Source organism: Diadema setosum, chromosome 1 (assembly GCF_964275005.1).
Source record: "Diadema setosum chromosome 1, eeDiaSeto1, whole genome shotgun sequence".
Lineage (NCBI taxonomy): Eukaryota > Metazoa > Echinodermata > Echinoidea > Diadematoida > Diadematidae > Diadema > Diadema setosum.
The window spans coordinates 42,302,296-42,323,360 of NC_092685.1; the positions used below are offsets into that span (position 1 = coordinate 42,302,296).

General features: G+C 38.7%; 1 protein-coding gene across 1 annotated transcript in view; it reads right to left on the bottom strand.

Moving 5' to 3' along the window:
* LOC140237504 (uncharacterized) overlaps positions 1–20,939 on the bottom strand; it is a 184,746-nt gene extending 163,807 nt beyond the window's left edge. The window contains exons 1-24 of the mRNA XM_072317473.1: positions 20,826–20,939; positions 19,811–20,008; positions 18,861–19,016; positions 18,087–18,251; positions 16,724–17,053; positions 16,082–16,237; positions 15,267–15,431; positions 14,588–14,770; positions 13,907–14,050; positions 12,603–12,758; positions 11,942–12,106; positions 11,001–11,327; positions 10,197–10,352; positions 9,320–9,484; positions 8,348–8,530; positions 7,387–7,527; positions 6,759–6,911; positions 5,740–6,058; positions 5,015–5,187; positions 4,015–4,170; positions 3,204–3,368; positions 2,457–2,783; positions 1,893–2,048; positions 1,190–1,363 (exon numbers count right to left, since the gene is read on the bottom strand). Of these exons, the coding sequence (XP_072173574.1) occupies positions 1,190–1,363; positions 1,893–2,048; positions 2,457–2,783; positions 3,204–3,368; positions 4,015–4,170; positions 5,015–5,187; positions 5,740–6,058; positions 6,759–6,911; positions 7,387–7,527; positions 8,348–8,530; positions 9,320–9,484; positions 10,197–10,352; positions 11,001–11,327; positions 11,942–12,106; positions 12,603–12,758; positions 13,907–14,050; positions 14,588–14,770; positions 15,267–15,431; positions 16,082–16,237; positions 16,724–17,053; positions 18,087–18,251; positions 18,861–19,016; positions 19,811–20,008; positions 20,826–20,939 (4,527 nt within the window). The remainder of the gene's footprint in view (positions 1–1,189; positions 1,364–1,892; positions 2,049–2,456; positions 2,784–3,203; positions 3,369–4,014; positions 4,171–5,014; positions 5,188–5,739; positions 6,059–6,758; positions 6,912–7,386; positions 7,528–8,347; positions 8,531–9,319; positions 9,485–10,196; positions 10,353–11,000; positions 11,328–11,941; positions 12,107–12,602; positions 12,759–13,906; positions 14,051–14,587; positions 14,771–15,266; positions 15,432–16,081; positions 16,238–16,723; positions 17,054–18,086; positions 18,252–18,860; positions 19,017–19,810; positions 20,009–20,825) is intronic.
* Between the last annotated feature and the right edge of the window lie 126 nt (positions 20,940–21,065).

A 21,065-nucleotide genomic window follows, 5' to 3' on the forward strand; every position in this document is an offset into this window, starting at 1 on the left:
TTAGTGCTTAACATTGAGAAAAAAACAAGATAAGCAACTTCAAAGCTGCCGTTATCATATTTTTGATTAAGCAAAATAAACATTCACTGCGAATTAATGAATGTGAATTTTTTTTCTATTGGGAAAAAAAAAATCAAACAGACAATCAAGTTTTCTTATTTGTTACACATTAGCTTTTTACATATATTTTTTTTTCTTCTTTGCTGTTTAAAGACAGCTTTTCTTGTACAACCAGTGCACAGTTAATTCAATATGCTTTTACAGGCACAAATTTTGCTTCATATTTTTTTTTTTCTGTTAGTATGATGAGCAATAGAACATTCTACTATGATTCAAAACAAAAGTAAGTTCAACAAAAGTTAAAAAACAAAGGCTCTGTTGAGTTTAAAAAAAAAGTTTTCTGAATTCATATTCACATCACACTTTCTGAAATCCTTATGTACATTGTAAGTGAAGAAATTAATGCAGTGAACAATCCATGGCATACAACAAAAAAATGCAGCATAAACAAAAAGGAAAACATTTTTTTATTTCCCTGAAAAATATTCTTTATTACCCAGTTGCATGAAAAAAAGAAAACACAGTATTGATTTGTGCCTGCTTGAATCGGGAAAGATCTTGAGTTTGACATACCTTAACCTCCATAATTATAATTATCATACTTTAACTCAAGTAAACATGCATAGCTTTATGTAATGTCACAAATTTCCTATCAGAAGTATAAATTCACATGCCCATTGGACTGCCAAAACTTAACTTTCTGAGTACTTTGACAATTTTGATATTATTCAAATTCATGAAATTCTTCCGTTGAGGTGTTTTCATTGCAACTGATTGACTGATTTACGTCAATGTAGGGCAATTTGTCAATCAATTTTGATATTGTTCTTGATCAGTTTTTAAAGCTCATAATTGTGTTTATTCACCTGAAACATAATTTGTGCTTAGGTGCCTCATTTTGCTAGCAAAGAGCTCGCAGTAGAAACTTATGTATCCCCATTACCATCAAGAGTAAGATACTATTTACATTACAATTCTTAGTTGTTGTTTTTTTCATGCAACAGGGACATTGATTGAACACATTTCAATGACTATTAGTAATCCTTTGCAACAACAACAACACCAGCAGCAAACAAACAAAAATAAAAACAAAACAAGAACAACCTTACAGACACTGTATGTGGCTTACCTGCTGGCGGGTGAGCTGTTCTTGTCCCTCCTCGGGTACGATGGTCTCCTCCTCCACCGCCCCCTGGGAGGCCACCTGCTGCGAGACATGCAACAGCGCCCTCTCTGCCTGCCGCAGGGCGTCCTCGTACTCTTGGTGCTTGCTCACGTTGGCTGCCAGCTCGTTGCAGCTTGCCTGTGGGAGGATCGGACGGAATAGGTGAGATGGAATAGCTACAGTCAGAGTTTAGGCAGATCATGAAATGCAGCACATTTTGGTCAAAAGTTGCGTTCATGGCAAAGTTCTAAGAAAGAGCATAAAATATTATTATCACTACTTAAAAAAAAAAAAAAAAACAGAATAGAGAGTAGAATAATTCTGGGAATTGATTATTTTGCATGTCTGACATTCTTGCTTGTCTACTTGAGCAGTTACTATCAAATCAAATAAAATATGTTCTTGGTCTTTCACTAAAGTTACCATAATTATCTTGTACAACAGAACCGACAAGCATGACAGTCTAAAAACAACACAAAGTGCATATTGCATTAGAATATTTCAAACTTACTTATTAAAGCCTACTAAGAATTTTCCTCTCTAACAATAAAGAGGTTATAACATACATAGATTAGCCATCTCACCACCACTGAAGAATGCAAGGAGGATGAACATATATACAAAAATATAGTGAAGCGCATCACACTGGATTTCTACGGCAACAAACCTGGATCTTCCGGAGGAGGTCTTGGTACTGCTGGTTCTGTCTCTGGACATGGCCCGAGACGTTTGTTGGCTCCGTGCCACGTTCCAGGAGGGGCGCGGCTTTGCCCCCCACATCTTCCAGGTTGGTTCCATGAGAGATAATTTCCCTCTCCAAGGCCTAAAGAAAAGAGTGATGACAAAGCAAATGGTACAGAAGTTGACCAATGTAAATAAGCGGTTCACCTCATCTTGATTCAAACACCATTATAATTCTTTGCATTACAGACTGGTTTAAATTGATCCCACTTTGGAACAGATACTATGCTGAATCTGCTAAACTTGGATGTGCATGTACACGTTAAAAGAAAAGAAAACACCATACAAACATTCGACAAGGTATGTTCATATCTAAGTAAGACAAGATTCTGGGAAGTGTTGCAAAACTGGGTTAATTTGTCATTTGAACACGGACAGAAATTACAAACTGACTTACAAATCTACAGATGACTCTAAAATATCAACTGCTAGATGATAATCACCAAGGCTATGCAGTAACGCAATGGAGTAAATTCATCAACATCCCTACCTTCTTCTTCTCCAGCTGTGCTATCTTTTCACTGAGCTCTGCTGGTTGAGCCGTATCCATGGCAACCCTTCGGCTGGCATCATCCAGCCACTGGTTGAAGCCCACTGCCGCATCCTCATACTTTCTCCACTGGGAGAGCTTTTCCTCCAGCCCCTGGTTGCTAGCCTTCAGTCCGGATTGCAGGGAGTCTTGCGACCGTACGAGGTCATCCAGCTGGCCTCGAATGACCTCTTGACCGGGCAGGGCGGTCTGACCAGCGACCTTGTCCCATTGTTCTTCAGCCTCTTTCACCAGGGAGGATGCTTCAGCCATTGAGTCCAGTATGGGCTGAGCACGGAGAGAGTTTTGAAAGGAAATTAGGACAATGCATAGGAAGAACAAGTATCACTGACTATAATCAACTACAAAACTGCATTGCTTTTCCCCTACAGGGTTTAACTTTTTACGTATGAACTAAATGCTGTTAATCATACATATGATAAGTCACAAGAATAAAGATGAAAATATGGATTTAATCGATGGGTCATTATACAAACATTGATGTTCAGGACAGAAAAAATTTACTTTTACACCCACATTACCATGAAGAATTATACCTCTAATTCAGATATTACTGATTTCAGTGTCACTTTCATTCATATCACATTCAGTAAAATGAGGGGGAAAAGAGACTCTCAGGCAGGAGTTTAAAGCAAAGATTGTGTCACTTCATGGTATGGTGTGTGTGGATTCATACTGTACATGTACCTTCAATGTTGCTAGTCTTTCCAACACAGCCTCTTTGCTGCCACTGGTGTCTTGCACCCCCTGTGCTGCTATGGCATTGGTTTGAAGGAGAGCGGTCGCTTTGGCCGTAGTGTAGTCTAGCTGCTCATGATCAGTCACATCCCTTTCTGATTTATTCACAATATCCTGCAAAGTGAGATGTGAGAAAGTTGATACAATTGCCCAAACAACATTCACATGGTGAGCCAACAGCCCACTAAATTGCACAGGGTGATGTTGATAATCAGACAAGGTGAAAGTGTAATCAATAATTTATATGAGAAAACATATTGTATCATAATCCCTGATATCTAAAGTCATTTACAGGAAAAGTGGCTCTGGAAGAAAAGTCAAACCAACAGATCATATAGATGAATCAGACTAAAGTATGAGCTTCATCAACTCATTTTTTGTTTTGCTACCTACTGAACCCCTCCTTGAGCTTGCAAGCTTTTCAGATTTCCACAAAAGTTCTACCCAACACTGGTAGTAATCAGTATGTGACATAGCTCACTTTGAAGATAATATCTGAATTGTATTTCATATTCCTTGAGTACTTGCTTTATAATTAAGTTTCCCTCAGGATAACCACATTTTGTTCTCTTTGATATAATCTATATTTAAGTTGGATATTGTAAATCACTATGTGAACATTAACTAAACTGGAATTTTAAATGAGCGTATAACTTTTCTTTTTAATCATCACCGTATACCTCCCAAATGAGGGACAGTTCCTTCAAAGCAACTTTCTATGCAACTTTTCATCCTGGATGTAGGGTGTATGACCACTCACCTGAGCACGGATCTTCAGTGCATCGTAGCGAGAGTTGACTTGGGACAGCTGCGAGTTGAGGATAAAAGACGGCTGGTTTTTCCTCAAGACTGGCTGGGCCACCTGCATCAAATCCTCCAGCGGACCCCGACGGCTCTTGACCTCACTCAAGAAAGCCTGCAGGTGACAGAGACATCACAAAGAATCAGCATCTCCTACACTTACAACTCTCAGTGGTATTACACAGTCAGATAGTCAGATAGATTGTGAGGGCATTGTTGCACAGTGGATAAGACTCTTGACTTTTAATCGGAGGACTCGAGTTTGAATCCAGTCAAGTGCCTAGCTGCTTCCTTGGACAAGACAATTTACCCACTATGTCCCTCTTCACCCAGAAGTATAAATGGGTACCTGGCAATGCTGGGGTAATAATGACTGAGCCCTCTGGTAGAGAAGTGGGAACACTGAAGAGGCTACCTTGGATAATAAGACATAGATTTCATTGTTGTCATTGTTGTTGCTGTCTTTATTACTATTATCATAATATAATCATACATTTATACAGTTATTATTATCATCATTACTAATTACCATTATTATTACGAGGACATATGTTTTCAAATGAGCCATAACGTGAGAAAGATCAAGGCATATCTTAACTTCTCACTACTTTGTCCAGCTGCAGTTTGCACTAAACTTTGGAATAAGGTATCCTCACTATAAACTAAGGTGACCTCAAGACATAATTCTATGGAAATTCCAAGGTGGCTTCATACCCATATAACAAAACATATTAACCAAGCTGAGAGGTATACATAATCAATCAAACCTCATGGAACGTTCCCTAGATATAAAAGACAGATTGAATATGTTTCAACACACAGACATAATTAACCCTTTTTGTGTCAGGGACTTTGGACAGGGCATACAATGCTATGGCATTTTCTGTGCCAATCATAACTTGAAGTACACAAAGGGTTAACTCAAATGGTGGTAGTCAAAAAATTTGTCATCTCGATACCCTGTCTCTCTCCAGCTGGTCTTTCTTCTCCTCCAGGCACGACATCACCTCCCTGTCCTCCTGCATCTTCCTCTCAGCATCATCCAACCAGGAGCAGAACTCCTCCTGGTGCTTGGCCAGCTCGTGCCACTCTCTGGTCGTCTCCTTCAGGAGGCTCTCGGCACCTTTCACATCTGAACAGGATTATATAGAATTTAGCAAAGGTCAAGAAGATGGCTTTAACTTTGTTTATTTTCCTTTTCATAGCCAGTGCAAATTTGATTGAAAGATCAATGTGATTCAAAGAACTGACTGACAAAGAAAAAAACACTTGCCACTTGTGATAACAATCATGACACAATAGACTGAAGAACAAAGCTACAGTGTATGATACTTTTAATCTCTCAATATAATCAACCTGTTGAGGACTTGCTGATTTTGCTGCAACACGCATTTTCCATATAGACCCCTGCCCGAGTATACTCGGGACTCGTCCTCAACGGGTTACCACGTTTTGATTATTGCACTCAAGAATGTACTAAGAGTGAGAAACTAACATGACTGAAAAAGATATCCATAACCATTTTATCTGTATATTTTATGGTAGTACATTTTATAGCAAGTACATTTTATTAGTTTTAATGGGTAGAGAATGAACACAAAGGATTGAGGCAATCAATGTGAGAAATGAATATGATATCTAATGAGTGGGAATGATATACCACATACTGAGATAATGTTCTCACCTGTGTTCAATTTCTTCCAGTCCTGATGTAGCTTCTCCAGGTTGGCATCAATCACGTTGCAGCCTTGCTTGGAGGTCTCCGGACCAATCAGCTGCCTGAGATTCATCATGTGACCCAGCCGGCCCTCCCCCTTGGGCAGAGTGCCGACCAGGGCCTGGACATCGGTCAGTCTGGTCTCCACCGCATCCCTCTCACCCTCCGGTGTGTACAGAGGGGATAGCGACTGAGTCCCATCCTTCAGCCAGTCCTGCAGGGCGGCCACGTGGTCATCGTAGTCTCTGTGGTTAGCAGCTCTGGTCTCGGCTAAAGTGACATTTTCCTGAGTGGGGCATAAGAAACATGGGAACACTTCGATATGATATTTTATTACATGCCCAGAAGTGAGTCCTGTAAGATAAAAGATAGCTTTCTGGGGAGAGTGCCACATTTCATGCATGCCCACCTCAACTAATGGCTAGTTAGATGCTGAAAAGGGATATATGTAGGCATTCATTGCTTGACAAAATATCACACCTTAGACCTATCCTTCAAATTACGTACAGGTGCATATGCATTAAAATGGCAGCCATATCTATACCATCCTGTAGCATTTGGGTAATACTCGACATACAGTGTACCTGGTGGATATTGCATATGATTTCTGTTATTTCTTTGAATTGAACAAACATTGCTTCATAAAAATAATTGATGAATGAGGAACATTGGGTGACCTGCTTTGTTTGTTTAGGCACAAAGATGAACTACTCTTATCCCACAAGACAGTGATAGAACAATGGGTGTACATGTATATTTGCAGAAAATGTGGCCAAATTTGGGGGAAGAGTTTAGAGTCAATCTACAACAATGTATGTATATATCGTATGTGAAACAACCTCATGCATTTTAAAAACCACATCTTCAAACATTGCAACTCAAAAGGTGATGATATGACCCTTTCTCTGAAAATGAATTTACCATGGTAGTACCATTTTGTTTCTCAAACCCATAGCAGCAAACATAGTTCTCAAGCCAACTCATACCTGGCACAGCTGCCGAAGGCTCTCATATCTCTCCTTTAGCTGCTGGACTTGGTCAGTGATGTAAGGCTGCTCTGTTTGATCGTGAAGGGATACCAGTCTCTTCTTCAGGCCATCCACTTCTGGTTTGTGCTCTTCAACTTGTGACTGAGTGGTCTGTAAGTACATATGTAAATGCAGGGAAAAGAAATTAAAAACACAACAGTGATCAAAGAACAGAGATGAGAACAAATAGGATAAGAAAACAACAAGGAACATAACAGCTAGAGGTTCTTCAGTAGAAGCTGTTTAAGTAAGATACTACAAAATAACTTGATTTCTGAAGTACAGGAGTTTCATCAGTGCTACAAAGCCCATGATCTTGATAAAGTAACAGATCAAATGACAATGTTTTTGTTCATATCAAACGGCAAAGCATATGGGTGGGGGTTCTGATTGGATAAAATTCTGGACATATCTTTATAAATCAGAGAAAGCTTAATCTTGATTTATAAGAAATCTGATATCAGGTGATACGTATTTGACACACTTGTGATTGTTACTGATCTGCATCCTCATTTTGTATTAAAATCAAATCTAATCAATTCTACATGTAATAAATTCTGATTGTAACAGGAAGTTTTGCGATTACCTTGAGTTGATCAGCCTGTATTTGCTTTTCGCTGGCTGTGGTGAGAAGTGGAATCCTATTGGCCTCCATCTCCTTCTCGCTCAACCAATCAGAGAGCTTCTTACAGTCTTTGTCACATTGGTCAATTGATGATATGCAGCTCTGAGATAGGAAAAAAAAAAGACAAGAAAAAGACATTGATTCAAACATGAGATTTACAGCAGCTATGTAGCATATACAAGAATATGATAACCATATAACAGCACACATGCATTTGCTGTTCCCAGGTTATGTTAAAACAAAACAAAACAAAACATGCTGCACCACAAAAGTTAATGTGCAAAAATATATGAATGCACTGATCATGAGATGTGAGCCAATGGAGTTATGTTAGTTATATTCCTCTGAGACTAAGAATGCCAAATAAATGAAACAAGAGAATCTTATAAACTAACACCTCAAAAACGAAAAACAACAAAAACATGAAAGATGTTTGAACCTTGCTTCAGAATATGGCTACATGCAGAAATAGCACATTTCAATCCAACTTCATTTTCATTTTAATTAACAACGTCCATTCACAATCAATTATGTAAGATTAAATGATAACAAATAAAACTTCTTTACTTGAATATTGCAAAGCGACACCCTCTCATCTCATTATTTACTGGTGATATGTTGCCACCACATGTTCTTTATGAGATACGAACTCTGCGTCAATATTGACCTATCATCTTCACACATATACTTAGTTTGAGACAGTAGCCCAGAGACAAACTTGTAAATGTATGACAAAGAAAAAAATATATATATCGGGAAGAGGGGGAGGGTTTATTCTTCACAGTATGCTCAAAGAAAAGAGAATACACAGACGAATGAAACGATAATGCGGAAAAGAAAAATACAGTGGTGGTAACAACAAGTGAAGCAACATCTGAGAGAATGCTTCTCAAAATGCTCCGAAGTCATCTCCTTTCCTCACCTGGACATCGGTCAGACTTTGGCCAAGTCTGGCCTGGTGGTCCTCCAGCTGTCTCCTAGCTGTCTCCAGGTTGCTCCTGATCTGCTCCTGTCCGTGTGGGGTGGAGGCGGGCAGCGTCCTGGCGGCTTTCTCCTCCAGTGCCCTCAGTCGACTGGCTCCAGCGCTCTGTAGCTTCTGGAGGTCCTATGTTTTTTGATGTGTTGAAGAAATAGAAAACAGAATTATGTATTGTATTTGATGGTACAGTTAAAGGTCCTGTTTACCTTTGAGAACAGTGATTTAAAGATTTTTTTTTCAAGATACAACATTTAATGCATATGTGTATGTCTGTTGTACCACAAAACATGCTGTCATATAAAATTTTTGCGAAAGAGCCTGAAATATAAGGAGATATCTGTATTTTTCACAATAAACTGTAATTGTTGACGGTTTAGTCTGGAAACATTTTCATTATAATTATTGTTTATATTTTGTATATCTAACTATAATTAACATCGATTTTACCAATTAAATTTTACATTGGTTGTTTCTATCCCTATCTCACATTTTAGAACTATTTTACAGCACTAATGCTGGGTTTTTGTTTCATCTGAAAATGGTAAATTACGCCTTTAATTCATGATGCCCCTGGTAATGATTTGATGTCATTGACGGCTGGCACTCATGGACGCTATAAAAAAAAATACATAGACATAACTTTCATATAGCAAATGGACATGATGAAGGGCTCTATTACTCATTACAAATCCTATAAACACATGCACAACAGCATACACTCTTGCAATTGACATACATGTAGAATTGTGAGTGTAGCACTAAATTGATATGTCTTATGTAAGACAATTGTATTGTCGCTAGGATGAGATTACAAAATCTTGTATGAATATAAGTCCATTTTCTTAGTCGACACCACCATTTAAAAAAAATAAATAAAAATGTGCTGCAGTCAAAAGTTTGTGTAGTGAAACTCACTTTAAGCCTGGCTAATCTGTCAGCCAGAGTCTCTCTGTGGCCAACCAGACTATCACAACTGTTGAGGGCAGCCTGCTGTTCGTCCAGCCAATCAGAGAATGTGTCTTGGACCTCGAGGTACTGCTCATGATCTTTGACCTGGGATTCGCTTTGCTTGACCAGATCCTATGATGAGAAAAGTAATATTTTGACATTGTCATCGATTTCCTCAATTGACCATTTCAAAGAGATGTAGGCCTACAATTTACAACTCCTGCTATATGTTTCATACACATATTACACTAATGATTACTATGATCAAGTAGATGTCTTTTGGAGACAATTTCAGACATGGTGGTGTACAAAAGATAACTTTCAATTTGATGATTTGCATTCGAAATGGATTTCAATCCATGATATATCAGGCAAATCATTGACACAATATACGCATTTATCATAGCCACATATTAGTCTGTTGCTGCTGATCCTGGCAATAAATTCCTGTAGGTTTTTTTTTTATATCTACATCACAAGATCTCAAATTCCACCCCTTGGAAAAAGAGAATCCAATATACAGCATAATAATATTTCAGACAAACATATACTTAGAATCACACACAAATGTGTATGAAGAGTTTTACAATAATTTCAAATTTACCAGGTGACCCTTTGATTATTGCTGGCTACCTCTTTACTGCATAATGTCAATGGCAAATCGAAATGGTGGTACTCTTAGGGTTAAATCAAGCAAAGAAATGCACTTCCATATAAATACAAACCACGAGAATGAAACAACCATGATGAATATAAAATGTTGATATGAAATACTAAACTAATCTGTATCACTTCATGCATCTATGGCACAGACTGATTGCATACTTGACGGAATCTGACCCACCTTAGCTGCCATGAGCATTCTCTGATAGTCCGAGGCCACTCGGGTGGACTCGCTGACCACTCCAACATTGCCCACACTGCTGTCCAGGAGAGCCTGAGCACAGCTGGACACCCCTTCCACACCACCTTGCTGACTGTCCAGCTCAGCAAGTAGATCCTGATAGAAGTAATTGCATTGTAGCGTGATTGAATCAATTCGCTGTCATGATGCGGACCAGTGGTCAGTTTGAGTTGTCATGTGAAATATTCAAATTTTAAATAACACATGAAAATTCTGCATTATCATCTCAGCCAATGGACCAAACATTTTGCATGTATATCATACATAAAGGAATCAAATTGGAGTTTCCTTCCTTGAATTATATAATTCAAATCTAATCTATTTACCAAATTCTTTCATTCCAGTGTTAAAATGAGTAGATCGATTAAGTAGGGCCGACTGAATTTCCTTGCCAAAAAGTACATACAGGTGTATATGTAACATATATTACAAGCATACAGACATTTCTTCCACAAAATTTGTAAAAATCTTTGTTAGTGCTCCATTTGGCTTTATTACAAAAAAGACTTGGAACAAATTTAACCAGGTATATAGTTATGTAACTATCCCTACCAATAACCAAACAGCCTTAAATACCCACAATTCTTTTCATGATTGGTCCAATCATCACGAGGCTCGGATTCTCAGAAGCCATGTAGGAAAACAGACTCGATTTCTCAAGTATGCAAGTATGGTTTCATTTCACTAGATGACGTGAACCTCTTGTATCGTAGTCGAAAATCAAAGAAACATTCCATTCAATACCTGGAAGACTTTTGCCTGCTCCTGCTTTGCTGCTAGATCCTCCTGGGGTTGTAGGCCAGCCTGAAGATCCTTCTTGGCCTGATCCATGGCCGCCTCGGCCGCGTCTCTGGCCACCTCAAACTCCTGCCACCGTCCCAGGCACTCCTGAAGCTTGGCCCTAGAGGTCGCCATGCTCGTGTCCAGCGAGTCTCGGTCGGCCGACGCCTTGTCCAGCTGCTGCTGGATGGTCTCCTGACCGGCCGGAGCGGTGGACGGCTTTGCCTTCTCGGTCTGGTCGGCCAGGGCCTGGAGAAGATCTGAGCACTCGGCTCTTTTTTCCTCAAGGTCCTGTGTATCAGTGAGATATGTAGTAATGCAACTTGGACATTAGTGTGGCAACAGTGATCGATAAACAAAGTCTGCACAGGGGTAGTTACTCATGAAATGTACATCAGAATAAATAAATTATCATCACTAACTATATCCAGTTTGCTTTGTGAAAGGTTCACACTCTGTTTGCAGACAGAAATAGAAACAAAAAAGAGCTCTTTCATTTCATTTCAATGTAAAAGTGGAAATCACTGTTTAAATAGAGGAGCAAGAGGTAGGAAGAGACAATGCTGAAGTTACACCATAAACAGATCCAGACAATGTTAAAAAGAAGAAAAAATATACTAAGTAAACTTAAAATTACATCTTGAAATCATATCAACATTTACAGCCATGTTTAATCCCAACACTGGTGAAGAACATTAGAATCACATCCTTAAACAATAAGAATGAATTGAGTGTCATCATTTTACTACTAGATTGTACAAGATGCACAAAAAAATTAAAACAAAACATACACATACAAAAAAATACAGAGAATGTGTAGTGAATCTTTACGGTAGCAGAAGAATGCTTGTCAGGTCATTCATTATAAAATGCAGACATGATGTGAACTCACAACATACACTGACCTGAATGCCTGCCAGTTTATTCTGGATAGTCTCCCTGGATCCCGAGGGGTCAGCTCTGGTCATCAGCTGGTGTTTGGTGTCCCTCAGCTTCTGGTTGAAGGCCTGCTGGGTCTTCTGCAGGGACTGGTGGTCAGTGACGGCAGTCGTCTGAAAGGTCAGTGCGTCCTGGACAGCAGCAGATATTGAATGTTTTGTAAATTATAAAGCATTGAAAACAGGAACTAATTTTGAGCGATAGGGTATACTGCAGCATGTCTCACGTTTGTCAGAACTACTGGCTAAAATCTGACACTTCATTACAATTATTACATTTCTCAAGTAATTAATATATCAATTTCAACTGAAATTTAACTTAACTGGATTGAAATCTACTCCTGAAAGCAATGATGTGCATGTATAGCAATATTTGATTGATAATAACCCACAATCGATTTGACTCAAATACATTAGCTAATATAATAGCTAAAAAGCTATTGCTCATTTATTGCAAATCTGCATATAAACAACCATAAGAGGAATCATTATCACAAATAAAGTGGCAAATACTACAAGCAATCACATTTAATTTGTTGCTATTTCACTGTGATTACAAATGTGATAAAGAACGTTGTAGAACTTTTTCATCTTGAAATATCAGAAGTAGTGAGAAAAATTGGCAAACCTGGGCAAGGGCCTTCAAATTGTCAAACTTTGTCACCAGCTCATCGAGGGCTTCTCTCATTGGTTGATTCTGAGGGTTTTCCGCAGCAAGCTTCTGAGCATGTGCAGTGACCTTATCCAGGTCAGCTTGGTGGTTCTCTATGTCTTGCTGAATACACTGCAAAGAAAGTGGTTTTATCAGAGCAAAATGTTCTCTTAGTGATCTACAAAGTGAATAAATTTTTCATGCGCATATAACCACACAATGTCTAATCCACTGAACTCTGTCCGTAGTCATCAAGGTGTACAATGTACACTGTACATACCTCTATTTTTTACATCACATTCTATAAATCACTTTCAAATTTGAATTGTTGCACTCTTCTCTTTCATTTAATAAAGTTTAAGCCCTTATGTTTTTAAAATTCAGTCAGTGTACTGACTCTGTGCATGGAGGAATGATTAACAAGTAACACATGCATTTCATGAAAGACTGAAAGCACTGTGATGTCATAATGACATCACTTTCTCTTGTATTGTCCAGACTACTGTTTTCCTCCATCCCATGTTGGCTTGCTGAGAATGAAGATCAAACAAAAATTTCACAGGAAATCTCTGCAACATAATGTTCCCGAATAAGTTGCTTTGCATGACTGCCAAATATCCCTTACCAGTAGAGAAAGAAATACTTGTAGATAAATAAATGGATAGATAAATTGATAGATAGATAATTCAAAAGCTGTTATATTTTGCGAGGATTTTATTTTTGTGAATTTCGCAAATCATTGCTGGGCTGTGAATTTAACAACATGCAAAAATATCACCAGCTGATGCACTCTTGGAGTGACAGGACACCCATTAGTGCACTTACCATAGCTGCGGTTTCAAATGGTGAAAACAACATCATGTGAAAATGTCTGTGATCTCTTCATTTGCAAAAATAGCTTTACGTGAAAATAACAGCCATATAAAGAAAGACAGATAGATAGATAGAGGTAGATAGATAGAGATAGAGGTAGATAGATAGATAGATAGATAGATAGATAGATAGATAGATAGATAGATAGAGGGAGATAGATAGAGGTAGATAGATAGAGGTAGATAAATAGATGGACAGATAGATGGAGATATAGTTAATATATATATATACACTGTATGAATAGATAGTAGATAAATAGATAGAGAGAGAGAGAGAGATAGTTAAAATGTATATGAATAATAGATAGATAGATAGATAGATAGAAAGACAGACAAAGAGAAACAGACAGATATACAGAAAAAAAGAAAAAGAAGGAAAGAAAGAAAGAAGAGAGGAGTTACACGTACCTTGCATCGGTCCAGCTGGGCCTTCTTCTCCGTCAGTGACGCCTTGGGTTGCCTAGCATCCTCCAGCTGGGCGAACGCTTCCTGGATCCAGCGGAGGAACTTCTCCTGGCTGGCGTTGAGGGCATCCCAGTCTCGGAGGTTGCTCTGATGGGAGACAAACGCGGAGTGACAAAACACAAGTCAGATTTATTGCATATGCTGAGAAGCATGAAAAACTTACAAAGACGCAGAAGACATACCACACAGAGCAGCAACTCTTGCAGTTATTATCATCTGTTTCTACAGTATTTGTTTCTCATTTGGAAGTATTCATAAATCATTAGTAACATCAACAACTGGATGCTAAACACATATATCATGGTTCATATCAATAACATTGTGTTGCCAAACTTGATAATATTCCAATATTTTTGCATCTCTTGATACAAAACTTGAATTCCAGCATGCTCCTAATCTCCTGCTGAAAAAAAAAAGCTGAAAAATAAGAGGGAGAGAGATAGAGACGCAGAGAAATATATGTACACATTCATATCACTCAGTCTGTTCCTATGGATTATGCCAACACATAGTGGTTGCAGACACACATACAATCTATGAATCAATCAATCAATCAATGAATTAAACTTTGAAAAGACATTGAATGTTAGATATAGTATCAGTGTCGATAAAATCATTCTCTACCTGTAGCTTTTCCTTTGCAGCACCCATCTTTTCAACCAGGTCGTCATACTTCTTGGACATGTCTGACGCCTCCTCCTTCATCTGCTCTCGTCCCCTCGCAGAGGTGTGGAGTTGGGCCTTCTCAGCCTTACTGACCGCAGCATGGGCCAGACTCTGGCCACGATGTCTGCTGGACATCAGCTCCTAGTGGACAGCAACATCAACAAGTGTTTTAAGACTATATCAATACATGATTACTCCTCTATACGTGGTGATACAAAGTATACGCTAGTTTTCTACGTAAATCTCAAAGCATGAAATTGCTTCACTGTTTGAAACTAAAGTAGTGGAAAGGAGCAAGTGGGAGTATAGCGTTTTCCATTATCAGTGAATAAGCTGTTCATGTACATGTACCAATTCATGATTTTATTCCACCTAACAGTTAAATTATTGATCTGCATGCAATATTTATTACAACCATCTTAATCTGTCCTAGAATTCAATAGTAAAATATTAAGAACACATGGAAACTCTTTTGATAGTGGAAAGCTTACAAATGATTGCAGCAAAATTGATAGATTAAACAAAAATGCTTCATCTCTATTTTTATTTGCATTAGACTGAATCACTATGGTTAGATTCATTATGGTCCTTCGCTCTAGCTCCTATTGGGTTCTGTGGTTAACACTCATGCGCTTACCTGGACAGCCTGTAGCCGAGATTGGAGGTCATCTTTACTTCCGGTCAGGTCGTCACACTCAGCCAACCTGTCTTCCACAGCCCGTTGCCATGACAGACACTCCTGTCTGGCAGCCTGGTATTGTGCCTCATCCTCCACTGCCTTCTCTGCACTGTGCTCCAACTCCTACAGATGAAGAGTTATTGTAGTGATTCAGTTTGATATCATAGATTTGATTTAATTTGATCTACTTTTTCATAATAAAAAACAATAAGGAAACACACAAATGCAATAACATTACAGGAAATTAACAAAAACAAAACAAGCAAAACATATCTGACAGTTCTTCTTGAAATGACCAAAAAAAAGAGAGAGATATTTGATTTGAGCTAATTTGATTTATTTTTCCATAGTTATCAAATTGATAATAATATTCAGATACAATACATTACAAGATATTAACAAAAATATACACAATACATATCAGAAAGATTCTTCTTCAAATGGTAAAATACAATTAATTATTACAAAGGGAAACCTGAAAAAGTATATTCACCAAAATTTAATGTTGGGCCACCAAATTTTTCTTTTGGTGGCCTGATTGGGCGCTTTTAATTCAAAATGGATTGTTATGTTTCCCTTTATTTCAGGCGACTAAATTTCTATTTTGATCTACCAAAATTTTAGATTTAAAGATTTCAGTGGCCTGAACAGGGCACCACAGAAAAAAAAAAAAAAAAATTACTATTGAACCCTGTATTTTATCTGTGGGTGGAATAAAAAGAGCAACTAATTTTTCAGATGGCTCTTGCTACATCTCGCATTACTAAACCCACCTTTAGATTCATGTGAAGACTCTGGTATTGGGCAGCAAGCTTGGTAGCCTCGCTGCTGACATGGACAACATTGGGGTTAAAGGTCACCAACTTGTGGCCCAGGGATGTCACATCCTCCCTTATGGGCTGCTGAGATTCACTCTGGGCAAGGAGATCCTGTGATTTCAAAACAAAACAGTATCGTATAAATACTTCCTTCATTTCAAGGAATTCAGATTATCAAAGAAATATTGATTGCACATGGGTAGCAAATATCTTGCAAACTCTCCAGACTTTCACTGAATTTCATATGTGCCTCACAGACATTTGGCAATTTTGTCTATTCTCATCCTACTATCACTTAAACTACTAATGCTACAGGAAAATGGGCTATGGTATTTCAATTTTTCCATTCATCCCAAATGTTTCTAAAAGTTGTCCTACGAGAAACCTGATGTACTTTCTACATTAATATCACATCTTTCCCAAGATCATACTTAAATTTTGACACTAATTGTCCATCAGATATGTAGTTCATTTCTGCATATGACCTGCATTTGAAAAAACAAAAAATCTTGAAAATCCAACTGATAAAAAGAGAAATCCTGTGAAACAGGTTTCATGTGATTAAACATTTGAAATAGCAAAGGATGTAGATCTTACTTGGACTTTCTCTAGACGAGCCTTCTTAGATTCCAGGTCATCACACTCTGCCTCTGTGAGCTCTCTAGTCTCCGTCTGTACCCCGTCTATCCAGGACCCAAGGAGTGTGGCCTTCTCCTCGTACTCTTCCCACACCTTCTGCGACTGGTCCAGACCCGTGGCCGAGTCCTGGGCCAGCATGCGCAGGGCCTCCAGCTCGTGGCCCAGGGACTGGACCTGCCGGTTGATCCGGTCCTGGCCCGGCCTGGCCGTGTCTGGCACCACCTGGTCTGAGTGAGAGGTGACGCGGTCCAACAGGGATTCACCCTCGGGCAGCAGGGACAAGATGGCCTGGAAGCGATACATACATAAAGAGTTGATGCCGTGTTAACCCATTGAAGACGAGTCCCGAGTACACTCGGGCAAGTGTCTATGGGAAATGCGTGTTGTAGCAAAATCAGTCCGTCCTCAACGGGTTAGGATCACTTTACTCAGACTCTTTCCCTCGATGAACTATGTCAAAGTCCCGAGTATCATGTGCATGAATGAATAATGCAACTTTCAAGGAACAAAACTGTGACAAAATGACAAAGTTCAGTCATGAAAATTTAAGTAAAAAATTATTAAAGTAATTTTGAGAACTTTTCAATAATTTTCATGCCTGCAAGTGCATCTGCACATTGCAATTTAAACACTGCTTTGGTCTGATGGATGGAAAGTCAAATCTAAGACGACTTCTGAGAAAACTAATGCACAGCAGCAGCAGAATAACTAACTGCCTGTAAGTGCTATGGTGTAAAAATCTTAATGTATTACACTGTACATACATACATAGTATACCATACAAAGCAAGAAGGCAGTGTTCACTCTTTCAAAGTTGTTTGCTTGCAAATACATCTATCTGCTTACTTGTTTGTTTGTCACTACAGTCCCATTCCCATGCATACATCCAAAATCCATAGTTTTTTAAAACATCATGGGAAAAGATTCTCATGATAGGCACTGTGATGCAAAAATCAGTTCAGCTTGATTTAAAAAAAAAACAAAACAAAACAAACTCAAAAATATTTGCCTTCTGTGGCATATGGAACTACAGGCAAAGTCCATTGATTTTTTTTTTTCATTTTTTTTTAATCCCATAACGTAAGCCGCTATGTACAAACTTACAATGTACTTGTATGTCCACACGTATAGGTGTTAACATTCACAGTCCAGTCATTGTTTAGGCATGCAGTTTGGACATTCACAGTGCTTCATTTACAACTGAGTTATTCTTTTTTTTTTTTTTACCGTGTGTATAAATGGGGGCAAAATAAAATCCATTTCTGCATCGTGATGCAAAACCTGTTAACTCCTGTGGTGTGAATGAGGGCGCTTGTCTCACCTGGACTTGTTGGAGTCGAGCCTTGTTGGTCTCTTTGTCTGCTGCCACCTTGCAGCACGGTTCTAGCTCCTTGGTCCTGTCCTGGATCCACGTCGACAGGGATCCCATCTCCTGGTCCAGGCTGCTGTGGTCCTCGGCACGGGTCTCCAGTCCTTTCAAGCAGTCCTGGAGAAAGAGAAATCAAGTGAAGTTAGTCTTTAGCCACTGCTGGATATACGTTTATCATCTGAAAAGAAAGGATTACACTTTCTAAAACACAGAGTGCAGAGTCATATTTGCAATGAATGATTGCCACATATCATATTAATTTACTGATTCTACTCCTTCAGACATTATTTCGAAGATCCTTTGGAAATATCGACCATACTCATATGCAAATTTCACTATGAATTAGTAAAGGTACATCTATATGCCAGTCCATAATTCACTTTGCGCTTGTCACAAGTGAACAAGCATTATCTGGCAGCTCAGCACAGAATAGGATGGAAATTTTTTTTTTTTTTTTTCAAATCTCTGTCTGACAACCGATGATTACACCTGAAACTTTCCCTAGTTTGTAAAGTAGCAAATACACTAGGATGAGAGACTTGTTCCACTTGGTACATCAGCATTTATTTTCTGCAATATGTTTTATGCATGTACCACACCACTCAAAAATGTCTTAGAAGGGGAAGTAATGATGCACCTGCTGTGCTGAATGAAGTCTATCTGAACAATTTAAATTAGCCTGCTATACAGGTGTATACACTGTTATATGCTGATGACAATGTGTACCTCTGCTTTTTGGATGATATCTGTGTATGACCTTGCCAGTCTGCTGGCTGTGTCCCTGACCTCTGGGTCATTGACCCCTTCCTTAAAGAGGTCATCGACCTGCTTGCTCAGAGACTCCACAGTTGGCTGGTATTCTCGGATGGCTTCGCAGACAGCCTGGAGAATTACCATAGCACAAGAAAACCACATTAGACAGTCTGTGATGCATTGATATCATTACACCAATGTAGAATTGGTTGTCAGTGGAATAGAGCACACTTTATACAGAAGAGGTGCAAAATGGGAAATGTGATGGAAAAATATACCAAGCATACCACAAGAATATACCAAGAGTATCAAAAGAGTATACCAAGCACATCAAAAGAATATACCTACCATATCAAGAGAACATAATATGCATATAAAAAGAATATACCTAGCATATCAAAAAGAATATACCAAGCATATCACAAGAATATACAATATTGTATCTAGCTTATCACATGAATATATCTAGCATATCACAAGAATATATCTAGCATATCACAAGAATACACCAAGCATATCAAAAGAATATATCTAGCATATCACAAGAATACACCAAGCATATCAAAAGAATATATCTAGCATATCACAAGAATATACCAAGCATATCAAAGGAAGATACCAAGCATACCAAAAGAATATACCAAGCATATGAAAGAATATACCTAGCATGTCAAAAGAATATGCCAATCCTAATCTCTGAAACATTCATAAATACAAGCCTAATAGGCCTGTGCACATAAAAAACCCTCATGTCTACTAAATCAAACACTTCCCTCTTTTTGTCAAATTCAAAAGTAAAACTGTATGACGGTGTTTAGTATTCAGTGTAATTCAAAATGGGAATCTGCTGTGGTATGTTTTGTCTACCACTATTTCTATAACAAATCAAATAATCAGATGTAGCAAATTTTGGTGCTGCTCACAGCTATGCAGTCGGCTTGGTCCCTCTTTTCATCTGCGGTTGACTGCAGCTCCCCCGCCTTCTGAATGGTATCTTCCGCCTCCTTGAACCAGTCGGATAACTCCTTGCAGTCGCCGTCAAATTTGTTCCAGAGGTGCAAGACTCTGACCAACTGCTCCTCTGAGTCGGCCAGTTTGAGTTTCAGGGATTGGAGGTCGTCCTGTCACAAGAATCACATGGTTTTATGAAGAGGTTTCTTGCAATTTGAGTTGTTCTACAGTGATTCATTTTATTAACTCGGCACACACACACACACACACACACACACAGAAAAAGGATCTTATTTGCACAAAGTGGTGTAATACAGAATAATGTACACTTTTCTTCGCATCACGTGAGAGAACATCAAAAGCTATTACAAGTCTGGTTGTTATACAAGAGATTTTGGATGAAATATTATCACTGACAAGAGAGATTGAGAAAAAAAATGCAAACTTTGCCACACAAATTTCATGCAATGTATGAAGAAAAAAAAATCTTTGTATGTTAAATTACTTCTTCTTTTTGACACTATAAGCAGCACTGCTTTATAGGAACCACATAGACTGTGTTTCTTTCTGTTTCTTGTCTTTACTTCACAAAGTTTCTGCCAAATCTGAAGTTTTGTCACTTTACTTTATACATGTGACTGTCATTCTTTACACTGCCCAAATCTTCCTTCCTCATCCATCAGATATGACAATGATGTAATCAACAGCATCATACCACCACAAAAAACAACTACTACTGTCACTACTACTACTACTACTACAGTGGCCATAACTACTACTCCATGTAGTACCATAACAACTAAAATCATAATCACCATCACTATCATCAATATCATCATCATCATCATCATCACCATCATCATCATCTATATCATCATCACCATCATCACCATCATTATTATCATCGTTATTATCATCATCGTCATCATCAACATCATCATTACATCAATCTACACAAAAAAATTGAAAGTGAGACATGGCACTGACCTGAACTTGCTTGACCTGGTCATTGATGGCTGTTTGACCCGGCGGAGCTGTGTTGGCCGAGGCCGCATCTGCCTTGACGACCAGGTCCTCCATCACGGGCTGCCTGCCCGCCATGGTCTGATCTAGCTCCCTCAGGGCTGCCAGCTTCTGCTCCAGCTGAGTCTTGTCGCCAGACACTGCAGCGGTGTCCTTGACCTTTGACCCCTGTGACGTCAGCAGCTTGGAGCAGTCCTTGAGGGT